The 26,043-nt window shown below is 56.1% G+C and overlaps 3 protein-coding genes across 9 annotated transcripts in view; 1 reads left to right on the top strand and 2 right to left on the bottom strand.

Annotated features, from left to right (window-relative positions):
* Window positions 1-54: 54 nt before the first annotated feature.
* CFAP119 (cilia and flagella associated protein 119) lies at window positions 55-3,625 on the bottom strand. 2 transcript variants are annotated; one of them, XM_047713642.1, is made up of 9 exons: window positions 3,090-3,625; window positions 2,734-2,765; window positions 2,152-2,217; window positions 1,822-1,991; window positions 1,199-1,269; window positions 882-998; window positions 733-802; window positions 573-659; window positions 55-233 (listed from the first exon to the last, which is right to left on the bottom strand). In XM_047713642.1, exons 1-9 carry the CDS (start codon window positions 3,291-3,293, stop codon window positions 55-57), a joined length of 996 nt encoding a protein of 331 aa, XP_047569598.1. In that variant the 5' UTR covers window positions 3,294-3,625. The 2 variants fall into 2 exon arrangements, with proteins under 2 accessions (XP_047569598.1, XP_047569599.1); XM_047713643.1 differs by having other exon boundaries at window positions 3,161-3,280.
* Window positions 3,626-3,772: 147 nt separating this feature from the next.
* RNF40 (ring finger protein 40) lies at window positions 3,773-15,855 on the top strand. Of its 2 annotated transcripts, none has more exons than XM_047713634.1 (20): window positions 3,773-3,870; window positions 3,979-4,182; window positions 4,606-4,773; window positions 4,903-5,044; window positions 5,718-5,924; window positions 6,466-6,587; window positions 6,689-6,835; window positions 6,929-7,003; window positions 7,919-8,038; window positions 8,134-8,313; window positions 8,506-8,641; window positions 9,519-9,640; window positions 9,725-10,152; window positions 10,239-10,356; window positions 10,473-10,622; window positions 10,790-11,002; window positions 11,083-11,208; window positions 12,490-12,630; window positions 12,741-12,842; window positions 14,578-15,855. In XM_047713634.1, the coding sequence occupies exons 2-20, from the start codon at window positions 4,051-4,053 to the stop codon at window positions 14,752-14,754; spliced, it is 3,006 nt and encodes a 1,001-aa protein (XP_047569590.1). In that variant the 5' UTR covers window positions 3,773-3,870; window positions 3,979-4,050; the 3' UTR covers window positions 14,755-15,855. The 2 variants fall into 2 exon arrangements, with proteins under 2 accessions (XP_047569590.1, XP_047569591.1); XM_047713635.1 differs by having other exon boundaries at window positions 3,793-3,887.
* Window positions 15,856-16,382: 527 nt separating this feature from the next.
* ZNF629 (zinc finger protein 629) overlaps window positions 16,383-26,043 on the bottom strand; it is a 29,279-nt gene continuing 19,618 nt past the window's right edge. For 4 of the 5 annotated variants that reach the window (XM_047713638.1, XM_047713637.1, XM_047713636.1 and 1 more), the window contains exons 2-3: window positions 25,437-25,544; window positions 19,396-25,281 (exon numbers count right to left, since the gene is read on the bottom strand). In XM_047713638.1, the coding sequence (XP_047569594.1) occupies window positions 22,748-25,281; window positions 25,437-25,509 (2,607 nt within the window). In that variant the 5' untranslated portion in view covers window positions 25,510-25,544 and the 3' untranslated portion in view covers window positions 19,396-22,747. Of the gene's footprint in view, window positions 16,396-19,395; window positions 25,282-25,436; window positions 25,545-26,043 lie in introns of those variants that run through there. The other variant, XR_007124419.1, reaches the window with a different exon arrangement.

Genomic DNA, 26,043 nt, shown 5'->3' on the forward strand with positions numbered 1-26,043 from the left:
GGGCGGGGATGGAGCTGCCCTGCCCTGGGCCTTTATTGGGGAAAATGCTGGGGGTCACTTGGTCTTGTTCTTGCCTTTGCCAGAAGGTGGCTGGAAGGGCCGCTCTAGGGTGGTCAGCTTGCTGCTAAGCCGTTCCTCGCTGGCCTGGAGCTGCTCCTCCATCAGCTGTTGGAGCTGCCTCAGCTCCTTGTTCATCTGGGTCCTGATGTAGGCTTGCAGGCTGGAGACCTCGCCTGCCGGGACAGGGAAGAAGGGGCAGGTCAGCAGAGATGCTGTGCTGCTGCACCAGTGGCAGTGTAGCTTTATTTCAGGGAAAGCCAGCTATAACCCTTCCTCGGAGAGAGGTGGGGGAGCTGGCCAGCCTGGATCCTCTGGGTTGCCGATCAGCAGATAACTCCTGCCTCACCCCCAGCAGCTGCACTCTTATTACCTGTTTGTCACCTTGGACTTCTGCATAAGGAAGTATTTGGAGAAAGGACACTGTGCCTAAAACAGACCTGAAGTCCTGATGTGATCTAAACCCTTCATTTTATACCTGCCCAAAGTCACGGGGGACCCTAACCCATCCTCACTTGGCTCTGGCTCCGGCTCTGGCTGGACCCCTGTTTCTGGTTCCTCTTGTGGGCTGATGCCCTGCTCCACCTCCTCGCCGCCTTTCTCTGCAGGCCAGAAGCAGGAAGAGCCTTCAGCTTCAGCCCCAGCCCCAACCCCAGCCCCAGCATTCTTTCTTACCTGTTTCCTCCTCTGGCAAGAGCTTGGGGGGCTGTAGCCCCATGTAAGTCAAAGACAGATCCAGTCGCACCTGGGAAGGAGGAGGAGAGAGGCTGAGAGGAGGACATCTGCACTGAGTGAAAGGGGGCGGTGAAGGGCGGCCTCCGTACCTGGGGCGTGAAGACATATTTGTAGAGCTTAAAGTGGCGAAAGTAGGTGTTGACCACATAATCTGCCAGGGCCAGCAGCTGTTCCTCCCTAAAGAGGTTGATACTGAAGGGGGGCCGCTGTGGGGATGATTGGGAGTGAGAGGACTGACCACCTCCAGGAACCCTGACCTTTTCTCCTGGTGCCCCGCCATGGAGGAGCAGGGAGAGCCCCCTGCAGCCTTCAGAGGAAGAGGAGGGTGATGAGTGTGCGAGAGGACAGGAGACTGGGCTAGACCTTATCTGTGGGAGACCAAAGATCTCGTTTCAGGGGAACTGACCCTGACTCCATGGCAAAAAAGGACACTGATGAAGTAACGGTAACATTCCTCCACGTTGCCCAAGGGGGTTGCTGGGAGAGAAAACAAGATGTAACAAGTGAGTGCCCTCCCGGATAGTCATTCATTTCACTCACTCACCAGCTACCTTACTGAGCATGAGCTTTGGAAGTGAACAGCTCTAAGGTTAAGTCCTTGTTTCATTAATTCACTCAACAGCACCCACAATGCACTGTTCTAGGCACTGAACAAGACAGACGAGATCCTGCCCTTAAGTAACCACAATAAAACAAAAACTACGGAATTTCAGCTCTTGTTAAACATCCCACGGGATATCAGTTCCCAGAATAAAGTGGGAAGTGAAGGAGGAGCTATTTACTAAGCATTGTCTCTATATTTGTGTGTATTACCTACAGTATTCCTCAGAACAGTCTCATAAAGTTGGTGCTGTCTATAAGGAAATGGATGGTTTCAAAGCTGAAATAACTTGTGCATGATAATGCTGCTTGTAATGACAGAACAAAGATTCCAGGTGGTAATCCACTACTGCTTCCCGTGGTCCCTTGTGCCATCCCAGCCTTCACTGTCCCCTGGGCTCAAACCCTTTGGTAGCCGCCTCCTCTCACCAACACAGGCCTTATGAAGATCTTGGAGCAGGGCACAAGCTGTCGATGTCTGTTCCAGTGAGAAGCCCTGCTGACGGCAGAAGATAAGTGCGTGGGAGAAGAGGTCTAGGGTGATGGCCTCCTTCAGGCTTTGCTCAGGACAGCTTAGCCCCAAGAGCTCAGCTAGCACCCTTGGGAGGGAGACAGGAAAGAAGAATTGAGCAGCCCCTCCACCACCCTTCACTGGTGCACCATGTATTCTGGAGCTGAGCACCCATGCCTTCCCAGCCCAGCCCTCTTAGCCTTCCCCAGGAGCCAGCTCTTCTGCTCTTCCCTGTCCCATCCCCATACTCCCTCATCTCCTCAGTGTTGGCTGTCTTCTCCAGCCTGTGCATGGAATGGATATCCAGGTACTTCCTGTCGTAAGACAAGAGGAGAATAGGTGTTGGTAGCCATCAAGCATTAGTCTCATGACAGGGCTGCGATGGCTAGAGCATTGGACTGGGAACCAGGAGACCTCAGCTTGAGGGTTTGCCCTTCTACTACTCTCACTGGGCAAGTCACTTCCTCTCTGGTTGTAACTTTCTCCATCTGTAAATGAGGGATATGGTGTAAAGGAACTCTTGGGATTCTCTTCATTTATAAAGCTGAGGATTAGGTAACTTGAGTTCTTGTCTCTGCCACTCCCTACAGCGTCAGTGTCTCCATTTATACAATGCTCCGTAGCAGTCGGTATTGCATTTACATCTGTAGTCTTCTTCCCACCCTCCCTCTTTGGACTGGGGAGGCAGGAAGGCTGGAGATCTAGTCATCTTGGATAATTGTAGTTTCCTCATCTATCAAATGGGGAATGCCCCAGCTGTCTGACAGGACTGTTGGGGAGGAATAATGCAAGCGTAAAGTGTAGCTTTCCCCAAGATTCTTCACACTCACCACATGCAGATCCGGGGTTGGGGCAACGGGGGCTGCGGAGAGAAAACGGATTGGGCAGGCGGAGCTTTGCCGTCCCTGGCCCCAGTCCCTGACCCATCTGGAATCTCCAGCGGGCCTAAGAACCTGCTAACTTGCCTTCTCATTTTAAGGATTGTGTACGAGCAACGCTGGCAGGCCAGGCTTCGGTAGGCCCTAAGTACTATTCATGAACATTAAACAATCGGAGTCACGCACCCCTGCCTCTTCACCAAGGCACCCACAAAACGTCTGGAACGTTAATAAACATGACGGGTGACGCCCTGCCCGGGAGCCCTTTTACAAGCATTCATGAGCGGACCACTCTGTCCCGCCCTCACCGGGAACAAGTTGGCTGCAGGATCCTCATCCGCTTCTACCGAGGCCGTGGTTCTGGACTCGGTCCGCACACGTGTTACCATCCGCGTGACGGACCCATCCACTGAGCTGAGGTCCTTCTGGGGTTCCCGCTGCAGCTCTGAGGGCTGTTCACGCTCCGGCTGTATCTTCAGGACCGTGAATTGGCTGGACTTCTGGCGGATCATCTCGTCGCTCTTCCTAGGTGTGGGTCACCACAGGCTGTGTCCCGCCCAGGTCCTGGGAACGCCGGTTCTTAGGCAGTGATTGTCAAGTCCTCCCTCCAGCGACGCCTCAGCCAATCTACGCCGCAGAGAGGCCGGGTGCGGCCAATCCGCAGGGAGCGTCTCCCTCTGTCTCAACGGCGACCGTTGCTAAGGGAGTTCGTGGGGGGGGGGGAAGCAAGTGTAGGACGCTCACCAATCAGTGAGAAGAGAAAGCGCATGCGCAATAAGTTTCAAGCTTCGCCCCCGTGCCCTCGCTTCAAAGTGGCTAACAGGAGGTAGGCGATGCCCTTAGGGCTGGAGGATGTGAGTGTGGTGTCAGTTGCCACGGGAACTGTCTGCTGGCCAATCACCGGGAAAAAGAGGAGGTGTTCGGGAAGAGATCAAACCGGACCCGAGAGGCGGGACAAAGCGCGACCAATAGAAACAGGAAATGAAGTTTCGCCACATCCGGCATTGCCTGCGGCGCTTGCGCTGTGAGCTGAGGAGGCCGGTGACGTCCGGTGAAGTCCAAGATGGCGCTAGGCTGAGTCCGCGGCGGGTGAGGGTCCCGGGCAGGTGGGGGCGGGATCTAGCAGGTGTGTGCGGGGAAGGCTTGGGGCTGCGGAGCACTGGCTGCCTCTCCACCTCTGCACTCTGTCTTCTACAGGTGACGGAAGTGCCGCCTACGCCCTCCTGACGTCCCTCGGGAGACCCTGCGCCGCTCCTCGCAGCCGCGGCCATGTCTGGACCCGGCAACAAACGCGCCGCAGGCGACGGCGGCTCGGGGCCCCCAGAGAAGAAGCTGAGCCGCGAGGAGAAGACCACCACCACGCTTATAGAGCCCATTCGTCTTGGGGGCATCTCTTCCACGGTTCGTGGGCCTCTACCCCAGTACTCAGAACTTGCCAGACTCCCATCTCTGTTCGCCGGAATGATCCAGAGCCTTTACTCCGTGTTCCCCAAGCTTAGCGGGATCCACTTTACAGAACACTCTGTTGAAAGAAACCGAGGACATGACATCTGCCTTCTTTTTACAGATAGGAAAACAGGTTCCCAGAAGGCCTGTGACTTGTCAAAGACCTGAGAATTAGAAAGAGGGAGAAAAGCAGAACTTGACCCTCCGCACAATTAAGATGCTCTCTCTGTGGGTGCCTAAATGTCTTTAAATCCTGCTAGTGGTTAGTGTGGGGATACTGTCTTCTCCATTCCAGTTGCTCTCTTTTGTCTCTCTCTGTGATTGGTTTCTTGGGCCCTGCTTGACCCTCTACTCATCCCTTTTGTTTTCCTTTGGTAGGAGGAGATGGACCTGAAGGTTCTGCAGTTCAAGAACAAGAAACTAGCAGAGCGGTTGGAACAGCGACAAGCTTGTGAAGATGAACTCCGAGAACGAATTGAGAAGCTGGAGAAGCGGCAGGCCACAGATGATGCCACGCTCCTCATTGTCAATCGCTACTGGGCCCAGGTGGATGCCCCTCTGCTTTCCAAGACCTGGCCTTGATCCAGCTGCCAGTCCTCAGACTACTGGGAAAGGAGTATCATGCTGGGAAGCACCTGAGGGATTCATAACATTTTTGGTGCTTTCTCCCTTCAGCTGGATGAAACTGTGGAAGCCCTTCTCCGACACCATGAGAGCCAGGGGGAGCTGTCTGGAGGGACAGAGTCGCCTGGAACCCAGGAGGGGCCGACACGTGATGAGACCCCTCTCACAGAGCCAGGGACATCGGACCTGAGGGGTAGGGCCAGAGCCCTAGGATCTGGGGAGCTTAATTAAGTCCTGGGAACGGTCCTGGTGAAGAGGGAACTTTTATATTAGTCTCCTGAGTTCCCCACCACCCTTCACACAGACACACACTTTGATTTCATGTTTGGATAGCAAAAAGTAGTGGTTAAGGACTCAGGCCCCAGGCTCTGGAATCTGAGTGACTTGGTTCATAGTGCATGTCAGGTTTGACACTCATTTAATTCAGAAAATATTAATATCAAGTGATAATTGTGAATTCATACTGTAACAGCCTTGGATGAGACAAAGATAAACCAAAAAAGAAATATCGCCTTTGCCATCGGGGAGGAAGTGATTATAAACCACAAGTAAAAAGAATAGGAGCCCATGAAAGGGAATTAGTGTATGTGCACTTGTGTGTGGGTCTCGTTGAGATTGCGAAGGCAGAGGCGGCTTCCCTGAGGAATGATTTGGAAGCTCCGTGGCCTTGAAATTACTTTAGTTTCCTGAGCCTCCATAGTTTCACTTTGATGATGGGGACACCAGTGTATTAACGGGCACGGTGTATGTTGAATCAGTGAGCCACAGGGTGTCAAAGGGCTCAGTCTGGAACTTGGTATGGAGTGGCGGTAACTGCTGCTCTTAACCTCATGAGATCCTCATGAGGGTCTGTCCACCCCCCACAGAGCCCCTGCCCATGCAGCTGCGGCCCCCGCTCAGTGAGCCAGCCTTGGCTTTTGTGGTAGCGCTGGGCGCCAGCAGTAGTGAGGAGGTGGAGTTGCAGCTGCAGGGCCGGATGGAGTTCTCCAAGGCAGCTGTGTCCCGCGTCGTAGAGGCCTCAGACTGCCTGCAGCGCCGGGTGGAGGAACTCTGTCAGCGAGTATACAGCCGAGGTTAGTTCTCTGTGTCCCACCGCAGAGGTATCTGTCCCCGTTTGTGTCCTGGTTGTGTCCCCTCAATGTCCGAGTCCAGGGGCAGCCATAATTCTCCAGGGAATAAATTAGCCACGTTCTTGGGAAAGTGGTAGTTAGTAGATGGGGCTCTGCCTTTGGTTCATGGGGTTGAGCTCTAGAGAGCCAGGGGGGAGGAGTTCTTGTTGCTTCTGGGGCCACTGCCTTCCAGCTGGAGACCTCTTTGGAACACTTTGCACAGATTTTAGTTGCAGTTGCTGACCCACAAGGCATAGTAGCAAGTGTCCAGGCTTTGCAGGCTGACAGGTTCTCCCAGCCCTAGCCTGTTATTCTGGGCAGATGGTTCTCCTCTCTGAGCTGGTTTCCTCCTTTGTGCAGTGGAGATAAAAGACTCCGGGCTTTGTCATGAGAAATTGGCAAGACAGCTGGTGGATCACACTGGGCACATAGCAGACTCCAGAATGAGTTAGTACTTTGCCCCATGGCCCTGGATTTGGCTCTTACCTGAGCCCTGCCTTCTCAGGGGACAGTGAGCCCCCCGGTGAGGTGGCTCGAGCACGCACCCGGGAGCTGGGTCGTGAGAACCGGCGGCTGCAGGACTTGGCCACCCAGCTACAAGAGAAGCACCACCGCATCTCGTTGGAGGTGGGATTAAAACCAGGGCAGGGTTTGGATTAGACGCATACGAAGGCTCTCGGGGACCCAAGTTCCCTGCTCTAAGTATCTGACCCTGTCATTGTCTCCAGTACTCTGAGCTCCAGGATAAAGTGACATCAGCAGAGACCAAGGTGCTGGAGATGGAGACGACAGTGGAGGACCTGCAGTGGGACATTGAGAAGCTGCGCAAGCGTGAGCAGAAGCTCAATAAGCACCTGGCGGAAGCCTTAGAGCAGGTGGGGCTTGGGTGCTGGGTCAGACGGAGCCACGGCTAGGCACTTGGAGCCCTTGTTTCTCTCCTCCACCCCCATGGGTCTGTCTCTCCACAGCTCAACTCTGGCTACTATGTGTCTGGGAGCTCCTCCGGCTTCCAGGGGGGCCAGATCACACTTAGCATGCAGAAGGTGAGTAGGCACCATTCTTCCAGTCCCTCCCTTTTCTCTGCCCCACCCATGAAAGTCCCCTCCAAATTTAGGACAGATATCTGCATGCTCTGAGTCCCTTCCTTGTCATTCATGCTGCTCTGTTTTATTCATTGATTTGTGTATTTAGTAAGTGATTGTTAACATTAAATTCTAGGCATGGTGCTTAGAAGCAGGCACATGCGAGGACAAAAGAGACAAAAAGCAAAGCTTTCATGGAACTTGGGTAATAGTTGGGGGAATAAACAAGAAGTAAGATAGTTCATCAGGTGGTTAAAGGTGCCCCCAAAGGAAAAGCATAGAAAAGAGACAAATGAGGGCACTTAGGTGGCTTATTAGGTTAAGTGTGTGCCTTCGGCTCGAGTCATGATCACCAGGTCCTGGGATCGAGTCCCATGTCAGGCTCCCTGCTCAGCGGATAGTCTGCTTCTCCCTCTGTCCCTACCCCGCTCATGCACGTGCACACTGTCTCTCTCACACATGAAAGTAAATAAAACTTCAGAAAAAGGGGAGAGGGAAATGGAAGTATGTTGGAGTTGACTGGCATTCTTAGCTGGCAGGCTGAAAGAGGGGTCTCACTGAGAGGGCTGTCTCGCTTGTTCATTGAACATATTTTTTGGTCCTGTGAGGATCATTGTTTCCTGTTAAGCCTTAATTCAGGTTCCTTTTCAGGTCTTTCAAGAAGGTTTTTCTGATTCCCTGTCAGTTATGAGCCTTGGTTTGCAGCACTGATCATGTAGTGTTTTCTCCCACTTATCTGGAAGCCCTTAGGAAAATGCTTGGGTTTGGCTTGTCCCTGGGGCTTCAGAATCCTTTACTGCCCACCTTGGGTGGGGATGTGAGGGAAGCATGCATCCTGGCCCGGCCCTGCCTCCCACAGCTTCTCCCATTCCACAGTTCGAGATGCTGAATGCAGAGTTGGAGGAGAACCAGGAATTGGCCAATAGCCGGATGGCAGAGCTGGAGAAGCTGCAGGCCGAACTTCAGGGGGCTGTGCGGACCAACGAGCGCCTCAAGGTGGGCTCTGTTTGGGACTGGGAGGCCTAAACCTACAAGGTAGTGGCCAGGTCCTGAATCCTGTTGCTGATCGCTTGTGGGCACCCTGGCCCTAGGTGGCCCTGCGGAGCCTTCCCGAGGAGGTGGTGCGGGAAACGGGGGAGTACCGAATGCTGCAGGCCCAGTTCTCGCTGCTCTACAACGAGTCTCTGCAAGTGAAGACGCAGCTTGATGAGGCCCGGGGGCTGCTACTGGCTACCAAGAATTCCCACCTGAGACATATTGAGCACATGGAGGTAGGGCCTTGGAGCAGACCTCAGGGTCAAGGTGTCGCTGGCCTTTGCAGCCCCTGTGTGCTGCCAGGGGTCCCTTGGGAATAAGTTCGCCTCAAGCCACAGAGGCCTGAGGTGGGGGGTGGGGGGATGCGAGGAGAGGAGTCTGCTAGGGGGCTGAGGGGTCGTGTGGGTCCTTAACGCTTCAACCTACAGAGCGATGAGCTGGGGCTGCAGAAGAAGCTGCGCACGGAGGTCATCCAGCTGGAGGACACGCTGGCCCAGGTACGCAAGGAGTATGAGATGCTGCGCATCGAGTTCGAACAGAACCTGGCGGCCAACGAGCAGGCGGGTATGTGGTGAGAACAGGGTGGAGGGGGGACCTTATCTGGGATTGCTCGTCCCTGGTGTGGGGTTGCTGCTTATCCAGATGCAAGGGGGTTAAACCCCTTCCTTTCGCAGAGCCTCCTCTCCCTGGCCAAAACGGGGCTCCTGCCACCTGACTCAAAGGCACGGTGAGGGTCACAACCAGGTGAGGTGGCTGACAGAGCAGGCACAGCCAGAACATGAGCTCTTGGCCCCGCCTGTGGTTCTCTGGCCTTACGGTGTCTCTCTTTCTTAGAGGTATTCATTCATTTTATGAAGATTTTTGAACACGACCTATGAGCCGAGCTCTTTTCCAGGCTTTGGGAGTATGTCCATGAACAAAACACCGATGATCCCTGGTACTATGGAATAGTATTGTAGTGAAAGAAGACAACAAAGTAAAAAACAGACTTGCCTAACCAGATCTTAGATAGTGGCAAATATGTCCAGAAAAAGAAAACAGGGAAGAAAGAAAGTGTGGGGAGAAAGGGGTTGTGGTCTTGGATCTGGAGGCTAGAGAAGTGAAACTCACAAGGTGACATTTGTTTAAAAATACAATGAAAGTGGACTAATTTACTTTGGTGAATATTAGTCATATGTTCCTTTAAAGGAAATTTGGAAATACTAAAAAAAAATCTACATTAACAGAAATAACCCAAGTAGGCAGTCTCATTTTAGTTTTGGGTGAGTTTTCTTTGAGGCTGGGTTATCACTTTGAGGTGATCATGCTCTATGTATAAGGCCTCAGTTTCCGTGTCGTCCACAATGGGAGTGATGGCTGCGGCTCCTCTTCTTCCCCACTGAGGGCTTGGGCCCTTTGTGCAGAGGCCAGTCAAACTACTTCCTTCCCAACCCTCTCCTAGGGCCCATCAACCGGGAGATGCGCCACCTGATCAGCAGCCTCCAAAACCACAACCACCAGCTGAAGGGGGATGCCCAGCGGTATAAACGGAAGCTGCGGGAAGTGCAGGCTGAGATTGGCAAGGTGAGAGGGGGCTGCCTGGGAAAACCCTTGACTGGACCTAGGTGAGCACTGTCTCACCTCAGCCCTGTTCTCTTGTCTTTGCAGCTCCGGGCCCAGGCCAGCGGCTCAACCCACTCCATCCCCAGCCTGGGCCACCCAGAGGACTCTAGCCTCAGTGCCCCAGCCCCAGGGAAAGAAGAGGGTGGGCCAGGCCCTGTCACTGCCCCCGACGGCAGAAAGGAGATGGCTTCAGTGCCTGGTGCCACCACCACTGCCTCCTCAGTGAAGAAGGAGGAGCTGGTCCCCTCTGAGGAGGATGCCCAGGCCCTAACTCCTGGGTCCCAGGGCTCCTCCTCTCGGGGCCGAGAACCTGAGCCCAGGCCCAAGCGGGAGCTTCGGGAGCGGGAAGGGCCTGGCCTGGGACCCCCATCTGTAGCCTCGGCTCTCTCAAGGGCTGATCGGGAGAAGGCCAAGGTGGAGGAGGCCAAGAGGAAGGAGTCAGAGCTCCTCAAAGGTCTCCGAGCAGAGCTCAAGTGAGCCCCTGTTCTTGTTTCCCTCCCACCCCTATCAAAGTGGCCTCCACCCCCAGTCACCAAGCCTTCCTCCTGTGGCTCCCCAGGAAGGCCCAAGAAAGCCAGAAGGAAATGAAGCTGCTGCTGGACATGTACAAGTCAGCACCCAAGGAACAGCGGGATAAGGTGCAGCTCATGGCAGCTGAACGCAAGGCCAAGGCTGAGGTGAGGACAGGTAGGGCCTGCGGGGCCTGCATAGAGGCTGCCCTGGGGAGTTCTGACCAGAGCAGAGCCCTAGGTCAGCAGCAGGCTCTGGCCAGCGCTCACTCTGGTGGCTGTAGGTTGATGAACTGCGGAACCGTATTCGGGAACTGGAGGAGAGGGACAGGCGGGAGAGCAAAAAAATCGCGGATGAGGACGCCCTGCGGCGCATTCGGCAGGCAGAGGAGCAGATCGAGCACCTGCAGCGCAAGCTGGGTGCTACCAAGCAGGTGAGAGCCTCTTGTGGTCCCCTTGCTTCTGAATGTTGGGATTCCCTTAACTCCTTGTTGAGTGCTTCCAGCAGATGGTCTGGGCCCACGCTCTTCAGCCCTGTTCTCCCATGGTTTCCTTGCAATCATCGCCCGTATTCGGTGTCATCTTTGCCCGTTGGCCGCAGGAAGAGGAGGCTCTGCTGTCCGAGATGGATGTGACCGGCCAGGCTTTTGAAGACATGCAGGAGCAGAATGGGCGGCTGCTGCAGCAGCTTCGAGAGAAGGATGACGCCAACTTCAAGCTGATGTCGGAGCGGATCAAGGCCAACCAGATTCACAAGCTGCTGCGGGAGGAGAAGGACGAGCTGGGCGAGCAAGTTCTGGGGCTGAAGTCCCAGGTAAGGCTGCTTGGGGCTTGCAGGCTGGAGCCGGAAGGGCCAGCGGCTCCCCAGCACTGAGCCAGCACCCCTGACCTCAGGTGGATGCCCAGCTGCTGACCGTGCAGAAGCTGGAGGAGAAAGAGCGGGCCTTGCAGGGCAGCCTTGGGGGTGTGGAGAAGGAGCTGACGCTGCGCAGCCAGGCCCTGGAGCTCAACAAGAGGAAGGTGAGGCTAGGCCCGAGGGGAGGAAGGTGAGGCTAGGCCCGAGGGGAGAAAGCAGCCTAAGATGGTGGCTCACAGCTGAAGCCTTGCTGTGCCTCTGCTCCCAGCCCAGCTCACATCTTGACTGCTTACTGTGTTCCCATCCCTGTGCTGAGCCTTATCTCTGCCCAGTTGCGTTTTGGTCTCATAACAGTCGTGAGATGGTGTTTGTTATTATTTGCTTTTCTCAGTGAGGAAATTGAGGCTTAGGGCGGGCAGCTGACTTGCTCAAGAAAGAGTGGACCTGGAATTGGGCCCTGGATCTCCTTGGCTCCATAACCCACGTTTTTGTTTTTTTTTTTTTTTTTTTTTGTTTTTTGTTTTTTTAAGATTTTATTTATTTGACAGAGAGAGAGAGAGAGATCACAAGTAGGTAGAGAGACAGAGAGAGGAGGAAGCAGGCTCACTGCCGAGCAGAGAGCCCAATGCGGGGCTTGATCCCAAGACCCTGAGATCATGACCTGAGCCGAAGGCAGAGGCTTAACCCACTGAGCCACCCAGGCGCCCCCATAACCCACGTTTTGAGCACTGTGTTGGTTAGCTGTAAAGTAGGCATGCTGGTCCTTGTCACAGAGTTGTATGAAACCTCAGGAGCATCTAGGTCACGGCAGAGGCTTAAGGTCAATATTGGTTTTCATTTTCTTTCCCTCATTGGGCTTTTCCTTCCCCATTTCATTCATTCATTAAAGCAGTCGTACTCATGCCCTTGCTCTGAGCCCACGGCACTGAGTGCTGGGGAGAACCTGGAACCAGAGGGCCCTACCAGAGGTGGGAACCTCCGGTCTTGAGGGGCAAATAACCAGCCAATAATCCCACAGGTAAAATAGGCTATTGCTGATCCCAGTAAGTCTTGTGAAGGAAACTAAGGTGCTGTGAAAGAAAAATAGGGGAGCCTGACTCGGGAGCTGAATGTAAGCTGGGGCTTGAGGGGGCCACTGGGAAGAAGTATGTGTGCTGTGGGAGTTGAGGGGAGCAGAGAGAACAGCCCCGTGGAGGTTGAAGGATGGGTGTGCGCATTATGCAGGTGTGGAAGTGAGTGTGTCAGGAGCTGTGGAGAACAGGAGGAGGTGAAAAGTGGGGAGGTCAGGAGGCAGGACTAATTCTAGTGAAGATACTGGACTTGATTCCAAAAGCAAGAGTCACTGGAACATTGGACACAGGCATCTGGAGCGTGGCTCCACACACCTGACTCCCCAGGCTCAGGTGATCGGTGCCCCCCCGACGCCCCCATCCCACCTCTCTCAGGCTGTGGAAGCGGCCCAGCTGGCCGAGGATTTGAAGGTGCAGCTGGAGCATGTGCAGACACGGCTGCGAGAGATCCAGCCTTGCCTGGCGGAGAGCCGGGCTGCTCGTGAGAAGGAGAGCTTCAATCTCAAGAGGGCTCAGGTGTGTGCGTGGGGCAGGGGCAGTGTGGCTCAGGGTCACTGATATGGCCTGGGGCTGGGTGGTTCAAGAGGAGAACCCTTGCAGTTAAGCTAGTCCTCCTCCTGCTCTAGGAGGACATCTCACGGCTGCGGCGCAAGCTGGAGAAGCAGCGGAAGGTGGAGGTGTATGCGGACGCTGATGAAATCCTCCAGGAGGAAATCAAGGAGTACAAGGTGCGGCTATGGGGCTGAGTTATGCCCCATCAACCCAGGAAATCGTAGATGGGGAGTTGGTGAGAGCTGTAGTGGATAGTCTGGGGGCCCCAGAAATAAGTAGCAAAAAGTGGGCAGCACGTTGGTTGTGGAGACTCGAGCAACTGACCAGGTACTGCGTGTGCTTGTGCCAGGCGCGGTGCACGGCCGGGCGGGGGAGGGCTGGGAGCTAGCCCTAGTGCCAGACCTCTTGAAACTGACCAAGAGGAGGCGGCGGAGTATTCTGAGTGATGAGCACTGTGATGGCAGAGGCCAGGGCGCATGGCAGGTCCGGGGGTTAGTAGGCTTCCTGGAATGAATGTCATCCAAGGAAAACCTGAAGTGTCAGATCCTGGAGGGTGTGGTGAGTCAGGCTGAGATGCTTGGCTTATCCTATAGGCCGCATGGAGACATCAAAGGGTTTTAAGCCAGAGAGTGATGTGGTCTGATGTGCTGTTAGATTCAGCAGAGAGGAGGTGAAGACTAGAAGCAGAGAAGTCTGTTAAGCTGTTGGAGTCACTGAGGCAAAAAATGGACAGGGAGCTAGCCCGGATGTTAGAGACAAGTAGAGGAGATCAGGAGGCAGAAGTGCTTGGACTCCGCGATGGATTGATGCGCGGAGTGAGGAAGAGGGAGATACTGAGAGTACTTGCATTCCTGATTTGAGAAACGAGGTGGGTGACAAGTGGCACATGATGGGATTAGGAAGACTGTGGAGAAGCAGGTTTTGGTGGACAGTGTGTCTCCAGGATGTTGAAAATGAGGTGCCTGTCAGAAGCTGGCTGGGAAGGCACTTGAAGCAGGAGGACTGTCTGGACGACAGGGGCTTGGGGGATCGTGAGTAGAGGCAGCGGTGGGAACTCCATCAACTGTGGTCCCCCAGGGAGGGTCTGTGGCAGGCTAAGAGACAGGCCATTCTTTTCCCTTAGGAGCCTCAAAGCTTCAGTGATAGAGGAAGAGAAGCCTCTGGTTTGGCCCTGAAGAAGCAGAGGCAGCTGGGGGACAGCCATGGGGAGGGAGAGGAAGGTTTCTCCAGATGAGAGCGCTTGCATGGGTGTGGTTTGAGAGCTAGGGAAGATGTGATGCTGGGGCAGTAGGCTGGGCTGGGATTTCAAATAGGATGAGCAGAGGAAGAATGTTGGGGAATGCTGAGTTGACGGAATTCCTGGACTTAGAGGTGAGATCTGGTGGCCGATGAGAGGTTTCAGGATAGGAGAGGAGATTTGTAAAACCTTCGTAGAGAAGAGTGAGTCCAGGGACCCAGCCAGATCTCTGGATGGCACCAGGCGTGCGCTCAGTAAAGGGTAGAGACAGCAGATTTCTAGTGGCACTGCTCTGCCCAGCTGTGACTTAGCAGGTGCAGATGAGGAGAAGGTAGACAGAAAGCTTCAGCTAAGACTGGGGTTTTGCCAGAGAAGGCCAGAGGAGTGATGATCCAGCCCCAGGGCAGAGGATCCCAGGCTGAGCCTGTAGATTGTCAGTCTTGAGAGGGGACATGTTGTTCATGGGTACCAGTGAGCAGGGTAGAACTCTGCTTTTGTCAAGTTTTGAGAGCTTGCTCAGTCCTTATCCAGAGAGCGCTCTGCCCCTCTTGGTTCTGGGGAGAGTTAGAAGGAGTCTGTATGTGATGGGTGTGGCCTGGACCACCTCCTGCCCTCAGCTCGGGGTCTGGGTGCCATCAGGACTGGGCCTGAGCTGCTGCCTTTGCCCGGCCTAGGCGCGGCTGACCTGCCCCTGCTGTAACACCCGCAAGAAGGACGCGGTCCTTACCAAGTGCTTCCACGTCTTCTGCTTCGAGTGTGTGCGGGGCCGCTATGAGGCCCGCCAGAGGAAGTGCCCCAAGTGCAACGCAGCCTTCGGTGCCCATGACTTCCACCGCGTCTACATCAGCTGAACCCTCAACTCAGGGGACTTCGGAACACCCACGGACCCGGGGGCTGTGCCTCCAGTCCCTCCCTACCCCACGTTCAGTGGCCCCTATGCTCCATTCCAGACCCTGTGGGCCCAGCCCCTCTCCACCTCATTGGTTTGGGGGTCCCAGTGCATGCTGGTGGGAGTAAGATCTGTCACGTTCCGTTCTGTCTTCTCCCCACAGTCAGAGATGTAGCCTGGGGCGCAGCTGCCCTGCAGGAGGGGTCTGCTGTGAGCAGCTTGCGGAGCCTGGAGCACTCACCTGAGCTTCCTGGAAGCTGGCCCTAGCCCTTCTCCACAGGCTGACTCCTAGTCCGCTGTCTCCATGGGCCCATCCTAGTCCAAAGGGTGCGATCCCCCAGGCTGTGACCTCCTACCCAAGAGAATGTTCATTCACTACCTGCTTACCCACAAGTGAGGACCAAGGGTGGGCCATTTTCCCCAATCCCTAAACTCTAGGGCCCAGGGAGACTTTCCACGCTTGGGTGGGGCTTCCCTCCTGTGGAGTCCCCTGGGCTCTTTGGTCTGGCTCTTACGCTAAGGGCCTAAGGAGGTACCCCCTGGGTGGGGGTCACTGTCCTCTTTTTTGGGGGAATTTTGGCTGCTGCGGTCACCTTCCCCTCATCTCAGGAGTGCTGAACCAAGATCATCAGTTTCTATTCTAATCAGCCTCCCCCACACCATCTCGGTTTCTTTTCCAAACCCACACTTACCTGCCCCCGTCCCATGCTTCCCAAGACTCCACTGGGTCCCCAGCCTGACCCTCCTTTCATCTTGATGGCCTTAACTGCAGTGGAGGCGGAATTTCCCAGGAGGGGAAGGGACAGACTAGTGGCTGGGCCAACTTCCAATCATTCCAGGTAGAGGAGCTTCATCTAACACCCTGTGACTGAGCCTGTCCCCATGATGCTCCCTGTGCTGCCTGCCCAAGCAAACGCCCATGGGATGTGAAGGCAGCAGGCAGGGCCCTGGAAGGTGGAGCTGCTGACAGGTGCAAGGGTCCATTCAGACCTGCAGGCCCTGCTCTAGAGATGTCTTGTACAGGCTGTTAATTGTTATGAATAAACGTCCAACCCTCAGCCTACACGCTGAGTAGCCAGGCTTCCTGCCCTAAATGTGGTCCCAGGTTTTAGCTGCTACACTTTTCCCATCGCTGCCCTGGCTGGCACAGGAACCCCCAAGGGCCTCCATAGAGACCTCGCCCTTCCCACCCAGCATCTAGTTACATTTGGACCTAACTGCTGCCTCGGATCCCAGACTGTGCTCGCAGGAGGAGCATGTCTGCAGAGAGAAAGCGTCCATTCGACCGTCCAGCTGGCTTCCCCAATTCCCACCCTGTGGTGTTGACACTCCGCAAGGATCCTGGCGACCCTGCCGGAACCCCTCCGCACGGGCTCACCACGCCCGTCGCAGTCATTGGCTGCAGGGATGCTGGGAGCCTCGTGTTGGGTCCCGGGAAATGTAGTCCTTTGTTAGCACCTGGCAACAAGGCTCCTCCGTGGGGTGAGCTGGTTCCCGGGTTGTGCCTGCCCGGCCTGGACCCAATCTGCGAGCTGTCCCTTCCCGCCGGCTTCACCACCCCCCTCCCTCGCGAGCGGACAGATTAGAGCAGCGCAGCGGGTGACTTCCTTCATTGCAATTTGTGCCGGCCGCTGTCCGCGTTCTCGGGAACCGCGTGTGGATGGGTGTCTGGGTTCAGCGATCTGTCGGATCCGCGGGTGGAGCCTTCACTGCAGCCGTCTGGGGGCTCATGCCGGGGCCGGTACTGATGGAGCTAGGGGCCGGAGTCGGGCGCATGGTTGTGGTGGCTGCGGCTGGCTTGGCAGCAGTGGCGCCTTCGCGCGGCCCCGCGACCCTTTCGGCGGTCGCTCCTTTGCGGGGACTCGTGGCCTTCTCCGCCTTCGGGCTCCACCTGGCGTCCGGGATTTCGGCGGGGTTGCGGCGGCTGGACCAGGTCGGAGTAGAGGCGGAGACGCGGGCTACGGTGACTTCCGGCGCTGGGCTGGCCGCGGTGGGCATGCTCACCGAGACCCGGGCCGCGGCCGGGGATGGCATCGGGCCGTTGAGGAAGTGTCCACCGCCCAAGCGCAGCACACGTCAGGCTGGGGAAAACGCGGCATATTGCATCATAGAGACGCCGGCGGGCTCAGAGGAGGGCTGCCCGCCCCCCGAGCGGGTCAGGGTCAGCCAGCCCCCCTGAGCACTATCTTTCTCGGGAGTCTTCTCCACACGTGCTCTTTCGGTAAATATTAGTAACTGCACATCACCTCCCCAAATGTCTGTTTGGCTGGTGTCCGGATTCAGAGAAGTAAAAACTCATGTCTAGTTGTCTGGTAGGCATCAAACCACTTTCTCAAGCTGAAGGGCAGAGGGATAAAGATGCCAGAATTTCTGGGAGGTTCTGCCTTAGGGGGCTGATCAGGTCCCTTCACTCAGGAGGTCAGATCCCTGATAACCCCCAGTAACCCCAAGTGGCCTCAGTGGCTGTGTGATACCCTGGGCCCCTAGAATGGGCAGGCCAAAGTTCCACCTTAGCAAGCCTCATGGTGAATGTACCTGTTTTAGCTAGAACTAGAGCTACTACTGTATGATTGGCCGCACAATCCAGTGGAGTATCTGACATTGCCCACTCTCTTTGAAACTTCCTTGGACCGTGGTGCTACACCCTCCTGATTGTTCTCATACTATCTTCTGCTGGCCCTGCTCCTCCAACCCTAAGCTACACCCTCTCCTTTTTTCACTACTTTCCCTGTGTCTTTATCCATGGCTTTGGCTACAGCTAAGCTGCTAAGATCCAGTTCTCCCTGGATGGGAGAACCAGTTCTCCTTCCTGAGTTCCAGACCTACAAAACCACCACCATGGTGGGGAGGGCGGAGGGCAAGGTCGTCACTCTCCTCCAGATGGTGCCCTACCGCCAAGTTCCTCAGACAAGATGTACCACACTCTGGCTTCTGTTCTCTGCCTTACCTCAGTCTCTACTGGTCTATGTGCTACCGCCTAGCTAGTGTAATGTTCTGTACTTTCTATCCCCCACCCCACCCCTGGCCCATGCCCTTTACCTCAGGTCACTTCCTCCAGCCAGTTTCCTGACCCTCTGCTGTGGCAGGCACCATGTCTAGGTCCACAGCCTTTTCTGCTAAGTCTCTGAACCAATCACTGTGCTCCAATGCCTGTTGTTTCCCTGAAGTCCCCTCACTTGACTGAAGATTCCTGCGCTGGGACCAGGATGGCGAACATAGAATGCAGGATAACCTTCCCTGCTCACCTCCCTGTGAAAGGCAAGTCCCTTCTCCCTTACTACCCTACTTCCTGCTTTCCCGATAGGGAAGGGGAAGGAGAGACAGCAAGACTGCTCTGGAGGTCTAGGTCAGAGAGGTGCAGAGAAAGTGGAGAGAAAGCTTCCTGGCTGAGGCATGAGGCTCCCTGCAGGCCGGGGCAGAGGCGGGCTACAGGTTAAAGAAAGTGTGGATCTCAGGTGACTGTTCAGGGGGCCATGGCCCGGCCTAGGCCCAGGAGATGGCAGCTGAGGCAAACCAGGCATTGAGGATTCAGCAAGAGCAGCCCCTCCTGGCCAGACAGTGTGGAGCCCAGGCCAGGCCCAGGCAGGTCCCATGCTGGGGGAGGACAGGTTTGGCTGGGTACGGAGCCTGCTCCCGGCTGTTCTGGTTTCCCTTACTGCCTTCCTGTGGATCTCGGGCAAGTGGTGCCCTTCTCCGAGCCTCTCCACACAGTGAGGGCTTGTGAGCTACCTCTTTTTTTTTTTTAAAGATTTTATTTATTTATTTGACAGAGATCACAAGTAGACGGAGAGGCAGGCAGATAGAGAGAGAGAGAGAGGGAAGCAGGCTCACTGCTGAGCAGAGAGCCCGATGCAGGACTCAATCCCAGGACCCCGAGATCATGATCCGAGCCGAAGGCAGTGGCTCAACCCACTGAGCCACCCAGGCGCCCTTTTTTTTTTTTTTTTTTAAAGATTTTATTTATTTATTTGACAGAGATCAGAAGTAGGCAGAGAGAGAGGAAGCAGGCTCCCCCCTGAGCAGAGAGCCTGATGTGGGGCTTGATCCCAGGACCCTGGGACCATGACCTGAGCTGAAGGCAGAGGCTTTAACCCACTGAGCCACCCAGGCGCCCCCAACTTGTGGGCTACCTCTTGGGGGGAGATCTCCACCCGTGCCTCCTCAGGGTCTAGGAGGCTCTGTTCCAGAGGTAGGCTGACTGGGCCCCAGACGGACCAGGGGAGGTGCCACCGGCTTTTGCAACTAGATCTTTGGAGCTTTTCCTTGTGACGGGAGAGGCCTCCCTGGGGCCACATGGCTGGACCAGAGCCAGTTAGTGCCAGAATCACCAGGCAGCCGCCCAACGGTCATTTTGCTGGTGGCAAAAGCCAGGCACCAACAAGAGCTGCTTGGCTCTGCCACCATCTCAGCGTGTTTCTCTCTAGGACCGGGATTTTAACGATCCATAAAGCCTCTGGCTTCTACCTGTGAGCAATGTTTGGGAATTTGAGGGCATCTGCGAGAATGGGCCCAGCTGAGCTTTTGAGCAGACACACAGACGCTGGCTCTGGGAGAGGACAAAGCTCCTTCAGCTTGCTCCAGGCTTGAAAGACAAGACAGAAAACACCTGGGAAATCTTATTCCCTTTATTCTCTTCAACTAATCAACATGACCACCGGTGACACAACACTGTTATTGACACACAACACTCAAAAGTGGGGCCTCTCTTCACTCCACGGGGACAAGTCAGGTTGAGTGGGGCTTCCCTAATAGGGGCAAAGGAGTCTGGGGGCTGCTCGCCTCCTGAGCAGGTGTCATGGAATCTCCCCTCTTGGCTGTGACCGTTTCAAATGTCCCCACCATTCAGGATCCATGCCCAGTTCTGTCGAGTTCCCATGTGACCTCCACAGCCATAGAGGTTCAAGTTGCACCCTAAGCTCAGATCAGTGTCTACTCTCCCCTCTGCTTTCGCCAGTGACCCTGTGACCTGTCTGTTGGGCTCCTCCCCCAGGGCACTTCTGAAGCCTGAAGCCAGGCCTGCGAGGAGCCGGACAAGAGGATTTGGCTATGCTGCACCTTTTGGACTAAGTTCTGGTGGGCATGTGCCACGACCGTCCCCTGGGCCTTTGCCTCATCTGGCCAGAGGCCACCTCCCCAGGCCACTCCCTGCTTAGTTCCTCCCAAGATGCAGCTCGCTCTGGGAGGGAAGCACCTGGGTAAAGAAGTTTGGGGAGGTGGGCAAGAGAGAACAAGTCAGGCCCCAAAGGTCTCTGATTCGGCCCCTTTCCTGCTACAAAACCCCGGACCCCAACTAGTCATGCCCACGTCATCCATTCAGTACCGGAGCCAAGACTGCTGGCCCTCACCAATCCCTACACATGCAAGCGTCCTACTATGTATGCTACACCCTAGTCCTCAACAGGCTGACGGCTGGCCTTCGACCACACTGACCACCTCACCCGCTACCACCCCAGACTGGCCCTGGAGCCCCACAGGCTGCTCTCCAGGACTCTTCCGAAGACAGAGTCCTCAGACCTGTTTCCAAGGGGAGCTGTTTCTAGCTTTACAAGGGCTTTGTCTCTACAACTGGTTTCTTTCTACTACCATCCTAGAACAAATCTGCTTTGACTTGGAGGACTGTCTCCTCTTCCTTAGTCTCACAGGGACACCCCCTCTGCTGATGCTTCGGTCAGTAGAGATTCGGCGGGCAGATTCCTTCTCCCCTCTCAGTAGTGCTTTCTGGCCTGGCGCTTGGGTGGGCTGGGGCTTTATGCAGATGGTGACAAGTGTCTCCCCACAATTATCCAAGGCCTGCCTCTCCCTTCTCCCCACCAGGCCTGGGTTTTTCCTCCTACAGTGTTCTAGATTTTGATCCTTTGAATTTAAGGTCATCACTTCGGGCGGGCAGGAGAGATGAAGGGTGAAGTGCTTTCACCATTCAGGCTTTTAGGTCGTGGGATTAGAGGTCTCTTCCACAGCTCTGAGGAATGCGGGTCGCCCTCTCCAGGGAAAGGCCCCCTCACCTAGCATCTCAGTTCTCTGAGTCGAGGACCAGCATGGGGCCCACGGGCACTTCCTTTGGACCCAGCACTGGACGGAGTCCTCTCCTTTAAGAGTCTCCTGGGTTAGAGGGTGGTTCTTATTACAGGTGTCGCGAGAGTTTCCACTTGACCATTTCCTAGGGCAGCAGTCTCTGTATCCCCCCAACCCCTGCCGCCACACACACACACCCAGTTATGTTAGCGGGCTCGGCTGGGTTAATGAAAGGGCATTACTGTGTGTGTGTGAGGACGGGAGATGGGGCTGGCAGGGGAGCGGGTTTCTCATCCTTCCATTTCCCTCTGGAGGTTTCTGGCTAAGGAGGAGAGGAGCCCAGGAGGGTGGGATCTGTCCCCTTCCAAGGCCACGATCGGGCTGGGTCATCACCACCTCAGAGCACTCCAAGTACCAGGGTGAGGAAGGTGGTCAGGCCTCTGGATGCTCTTCAGGGACCCGTGGCCCCATCTGTGGGGTGTCTGGATGCCCACCACTATGTGCCGGCTGGCTCATCCCACCAGCAGCCTGGCTAACAGCTCAGATGGAAGAGTGAGGCTTAAAAAAGCAGGTTGCCAGCTAATCCGAGCGCTGTTCTGTCGACTCGCTGTCCCTCGTGGCCACAGAGAACTGACACGTGGCTCTTTTGACTCGGAGAAGAGAAGTCTAGGGAGGATTTAACCACACACAAGCCTTGAGTCTCTGAAGGGCTTTATTCTTTGGAGGTCGACTAGCAGCGGGTTCCCCCTCTCCACTGAGGGCAGAATTCGAGGATGCGAGCTGCCACGGCAGCGAGTCTGGTGGCAGTTAGATGGCAGGAGACCGCTCCTGACGGCGAGACCTGAGAATGGGTAGGCGGGACCCTCCATCTGGGGAGGCCTCTTGGAGTCGAAGTCCCCCGTCCTGCCTGGCCGGGGGGGACAGCCCTGGTGGCTGGAGCTGGGATCTGCTTGCACTTGCAGCTTAACAAGCTCCCAGAAACGGGGAGCACTGGGCAGCCCCGAGTCTGCTGGCCTCCATCCAGACACCACTTCACCTTGGCTTGCTTTCCTCAAAGCACCCTAACAGAAATCCCTCCCTGCCCCCTATTGTGGTGGTTTCCCAGTGTTCTTTGAAGTTCCTATGCACCCCAAACTTAAGCCTTTAAAAAGGCTTGACATCACTTTTTTTTTTCCTTCCCCATTTTTGGGTTCTTCCTCCTAAGGAATTCCGTGGGCCTCTTCCTCTAACATGCGATCACCTAAGATCGGCCTCATCCCCTGAGGAAGCCCCAGGGCAGCGAGCTGAACTTTCTCCTCCTAGTTTCTCCTCCTTCCCCAGGTGGTTTCTTCTCTGTGGGCCTGGGGGCTCCTCCTCCCTTGTTTTTCACCTCCCCCCACACTAGTCCCCAGCTAAGCATTTTCCTCAGTGTCACTGCCAAGGCTTCTGGGAGAGAGGCCCCCTCCGAACTCCAGGGGGAGGGAACACTGCGGGACAAGTTCATGGGAGGCTCTGCTACACCTTCTGAGGGTCACTCCTTTCAAGTCAATGCCACTGGATTCCCTGCACTTCCCCGACCCTATAGTTTCACAAGGATTTTGATACAGTTTTATAGGGTTGCCTAGAGACGTATTGGGACCTCTTCCTACAATTAATAGGGCTTTTATCCACTATGGTTTATAGGGTTTTTCTGCTACAGACTTAAAGGGCTTTTTTTTTTTTTCCTACATATTTATAGGGTTTCTAACCCAACAGTTTTTCTCTACTGCCTTATTAAGTGGTTCCCACCAACATTTTTATAGGGTTTCTCGTCACTGATGTAAAAGAACTATTTTTACCCCGGGTCCTTTATCCTCCGCTTCTCTACAACCTGATAGGGTTTTCCTCCTTTCCCCCACACCATCTCTGGGGAGAGCCAGTGTTCCTCTCAGGAGAGAGAGGCCCTTGGTCTCCAGAGACCCATTTCACAAGGTGACCCCGGGGTGGCAGCTCCGATGTAGGAGGAGGGCTGCGACTTCCGTGAAGCCGTCTCCACACTCAGGGCACAAATAGGGCTTTTCTTCCAAGAGGGTCTTGGGGTTTTCCCCGTCCCCATGGTGGCCACTCCCCGTGGGGGTGGGGGCCTCTGCCGCACTTTCCTGGCCGGTGGACAGGGTGGCTGATTCTGGAGGGGGATCCTCAGGTGTGGGGGGCTTTTCTTGGGTGTGGGTCTCCTGGTGCCGGGTGAGCGCCAGGCGATCAAGAAAGGAGGCCCCACAGTCTGAGCAGCTGTAGGGCCTGGCCCCCAGGGGGCTCCTGAGGTGCTCCAGGAGGACAGAAGAGCTCTTCCCCAGCTCCGGACTCTTCTGGGATTTCCCACCTGCGTGGACTTTCTGGTGCAGCAACAGCTCAGAGCTGAGGCCAAAGCTCTTTTTGCATTCAGGGCATTTAAAGGGCTTTCCACTTAGGAAGGGGCTGGGCCCGGCCCCTTCCCCTAGACCAATCCTATAATCAGGGAAGAGAAAGGGCTTTTCATTGCCGTGGGTGAGCTGATGCTGGAGGAGCACAGCCCGATCCAGAAAACTTTCTCCACAGTGGGAACAAATGTAGGACTTGGAAGAGAGCAGGCCCAGCCTTTGGCTGAAGCTCTCCTGCCCCTCGGGCATTTTAAAGGGCTGTCCGGGGGGTTCAGCTCGGCCCTCCGCAGCTCCTGGGTAGGAATTGCCTCCGAAGGGGAGCCTGGGGGGTCGGAACTGAGGCGCCTTGGGGGCTGGGTGTGCGATGAGGCCATCCGAGTTTTTGTAGGGGTTTTCTCCGATGTGGATCCGCTGATGCTGCATGAAGATGCCCTCGTCGTTGAAGCCCTTTCCGCAGACAAGACACTTGTGTGGTTTGGCTCCTGGGGGCGGTGTCAGCAGGGCGGGGTCGCCCAGCCCCAGCAGGCTGTCGCCCTGAGCTCTGCGCGCCGGGGTCTTGCCCCTCTCGTGGACCACCCGATGCTGCTCCAGCTCGTGCGCCTCCAGGAAGGCCTTCCCGCAGTCGGAGCACACGAACAGGTTCTCATCCATGTGCGTGCGCACGTGGGTGATGAGGTTGGAGCTCTGGCTGAAGCTCTTGCCGCACTCGGGGCACTTGTAGGGCTTCTCGCCCGTGTGCGTTCGCCGGTGCTGGATGAGGTGGGAGCTGCGGATGAAGCTCTTGCCGCAGTCGGAGCACTTATAAGGCTTCTCGCCCGTGTGGATGCGCTGGTGGCGGATGAGGGTGGAGCTCATGATGAAGCTCTTGCCGCAGTCCGCGCAGATGTAGGGCCGCTCGCCGCGGTGGATGCGCTGGTGGTTGATGAGGTTGGAGCTGACGCTGAAGCTCTTGCCGCACTCGGGGCACTTGTAGGGCCGCTCGCCCGTGTGCGTGCGCTGGTGCCGCAGCAGCGTGGCGCTCAGCGTGAAGGTCTTGCCGCACACGGGGCACTTGAACGGGTCCTCGCGCAGGTGGGTCCGCTGGTGCTTGATGAGGGTGGAGCTGTGGCCGAAGCTCTTGCCGCACTCCAGGCACTCGTAGGGCTTCTCGCCGGTGTGCGTGCGCTGGTGCTGGGTCAGCTCCGAGCTCTGGATGAAGCTCTTGCCGCACTCGGTGCAGCGGTACGGCTTCTCGCCGGCGTGGATCTTCTGGTGCTTGAGGAGGTTGTGGTTCTGGCCGAAGCGCTTGCCACACTCGGGGCACTTGTAGGGTTTCTCGCCCGTGTGCGTGGCCTGGTGCTGGATGAGGTCCGAGCTGCGGTAGAAGGCGCGCCGGCACTCGCCGCACTTGTACGGCTTCTCGCCCGTGTGCGAGCGCTGGTGCTTGATGAGGTTGGTGCTCTGGGTGAAGGCCTTCTCGCACTCCGTGCACTTGTAGGGCTTCTCGCCCGTGTGCGTGCGCTGGTGCTGCACCAGGTTGGAGCTCCAGCTGAAGCACTTGCCGCAGTCCGGGCACTTGTAGGGCTTCTCGCCGGTGTGCGTGCGCTGGTGCTGCACCAGGTGCGAGCTCTGCGTGAAGCTCTTGCCGCACTCGGAGCAGGTGTTGGGCCGCTCGCCCGTGTGGATGCGCTGGTGCCGCAGCAGCTTGGACCACTGGCTGAAGCTCTTGCCGCACTCGTTGCAGATGTAGGGCTTCTCCGCCCCAGAAGGGCGGCCCTGCACCAGCTCCCGGAGGCTGGGCTCATTGGCTGGGACCACCGGGGGGCTGTTCCACGTGGTCAGAGTCCCCCACTGCCAGCTGGCCTCACAGGCCTTGGTCCAGTCCGAGGGCGTAGGGACTACCTCAGGGGCGGGGGGATCCAGAGCGGTCTGCTGGTCCAAGGGGTTGGGGTGACCCAGTGGGGTTGGGGAGTCCTGAGGGACTGTCGGATCCTGGGAAGGTCTCTCCGGGGGCATCTCTGATGGGTCCTTGAATTCTGGACTCTGAGCTGGATCTCCCAAGATGATCTCCTCCCCAGAACTTTCCGGCTGAGCGTTCTCCTCTTCGTTCCCACTCTCGGCACCTACAGAGAGAAAGGGAGTCTCCAGCCCCCATTTCCTTTCAGAACACAGGGCCGGGGCTCTCTTCCCTCCCCTGGGTTTCCCCCAGAGTCTGGGCCCCTCCCTGAACAGGGGCCGCTGCCTTGTCAGGCCTGCAGTCCCTTCTTGTGCCCCTCACCTCTGTGAGCATCGCTGGGGCTCTGTTCAGGACCCTGCAGATCGGGGCCCCACAGCGCCGTCTCAGGCTCCATCCCAGAGCTCAGGACTGCCCAGTGTTCCAGGCACCCTGGGGGAGGGGGATAGGGGAGAAGAGAGGATCACGCGATCGGAGCTGATCTGCAAGTTTCTTTACTTCCCAAGCCCGACTCCTTCACCTGCTGGCCCCAGGCCGTGTTCCTCCTCGGGTGAACTTCAGTTTCCCACCTCCCCATTTTTCCGGGCGTCTGTTCTCACAGCGGCCCCCCTACCCCTGCAGGCCCGATTCCTGCTCCAGATCTTAAGATCACAACTAAGCTGGTAGATGAATATAAGTGTGTAATTAAAAGCTCATCAGTCATAACCCTCTGAACCCAGACTGGGGGCTAGAGAAGTATCTGACACCCACGGGGGAAGGAGACTCTCACCCCACCCCTCTGATGCCCAGAGGCTGGGAAACCTGTTATTTTGCTAATCAGAGGAAGCTCATTAAGACTCTAATTTTCCTCCTTAATGGGGCTGCTAATTGGGACCAATAAACTTTCCTTATGAGCCCAGAAAACTTACAGTGCCTGGAACACTTGAAGAGT

This window comes from Lutra lutra, chromosome 18, assembly GCF_902655055.1.
Source record: "Lutra lutra chromosome 18, mLutLut1.2, whole genome shotgun sequence".
Classification (NCBI taxonomy): Eukaryota; Metazoa; Chordata; class Mammalia; order Carnivora; family Mustelidae; genus Lutra; species Lutra lutra.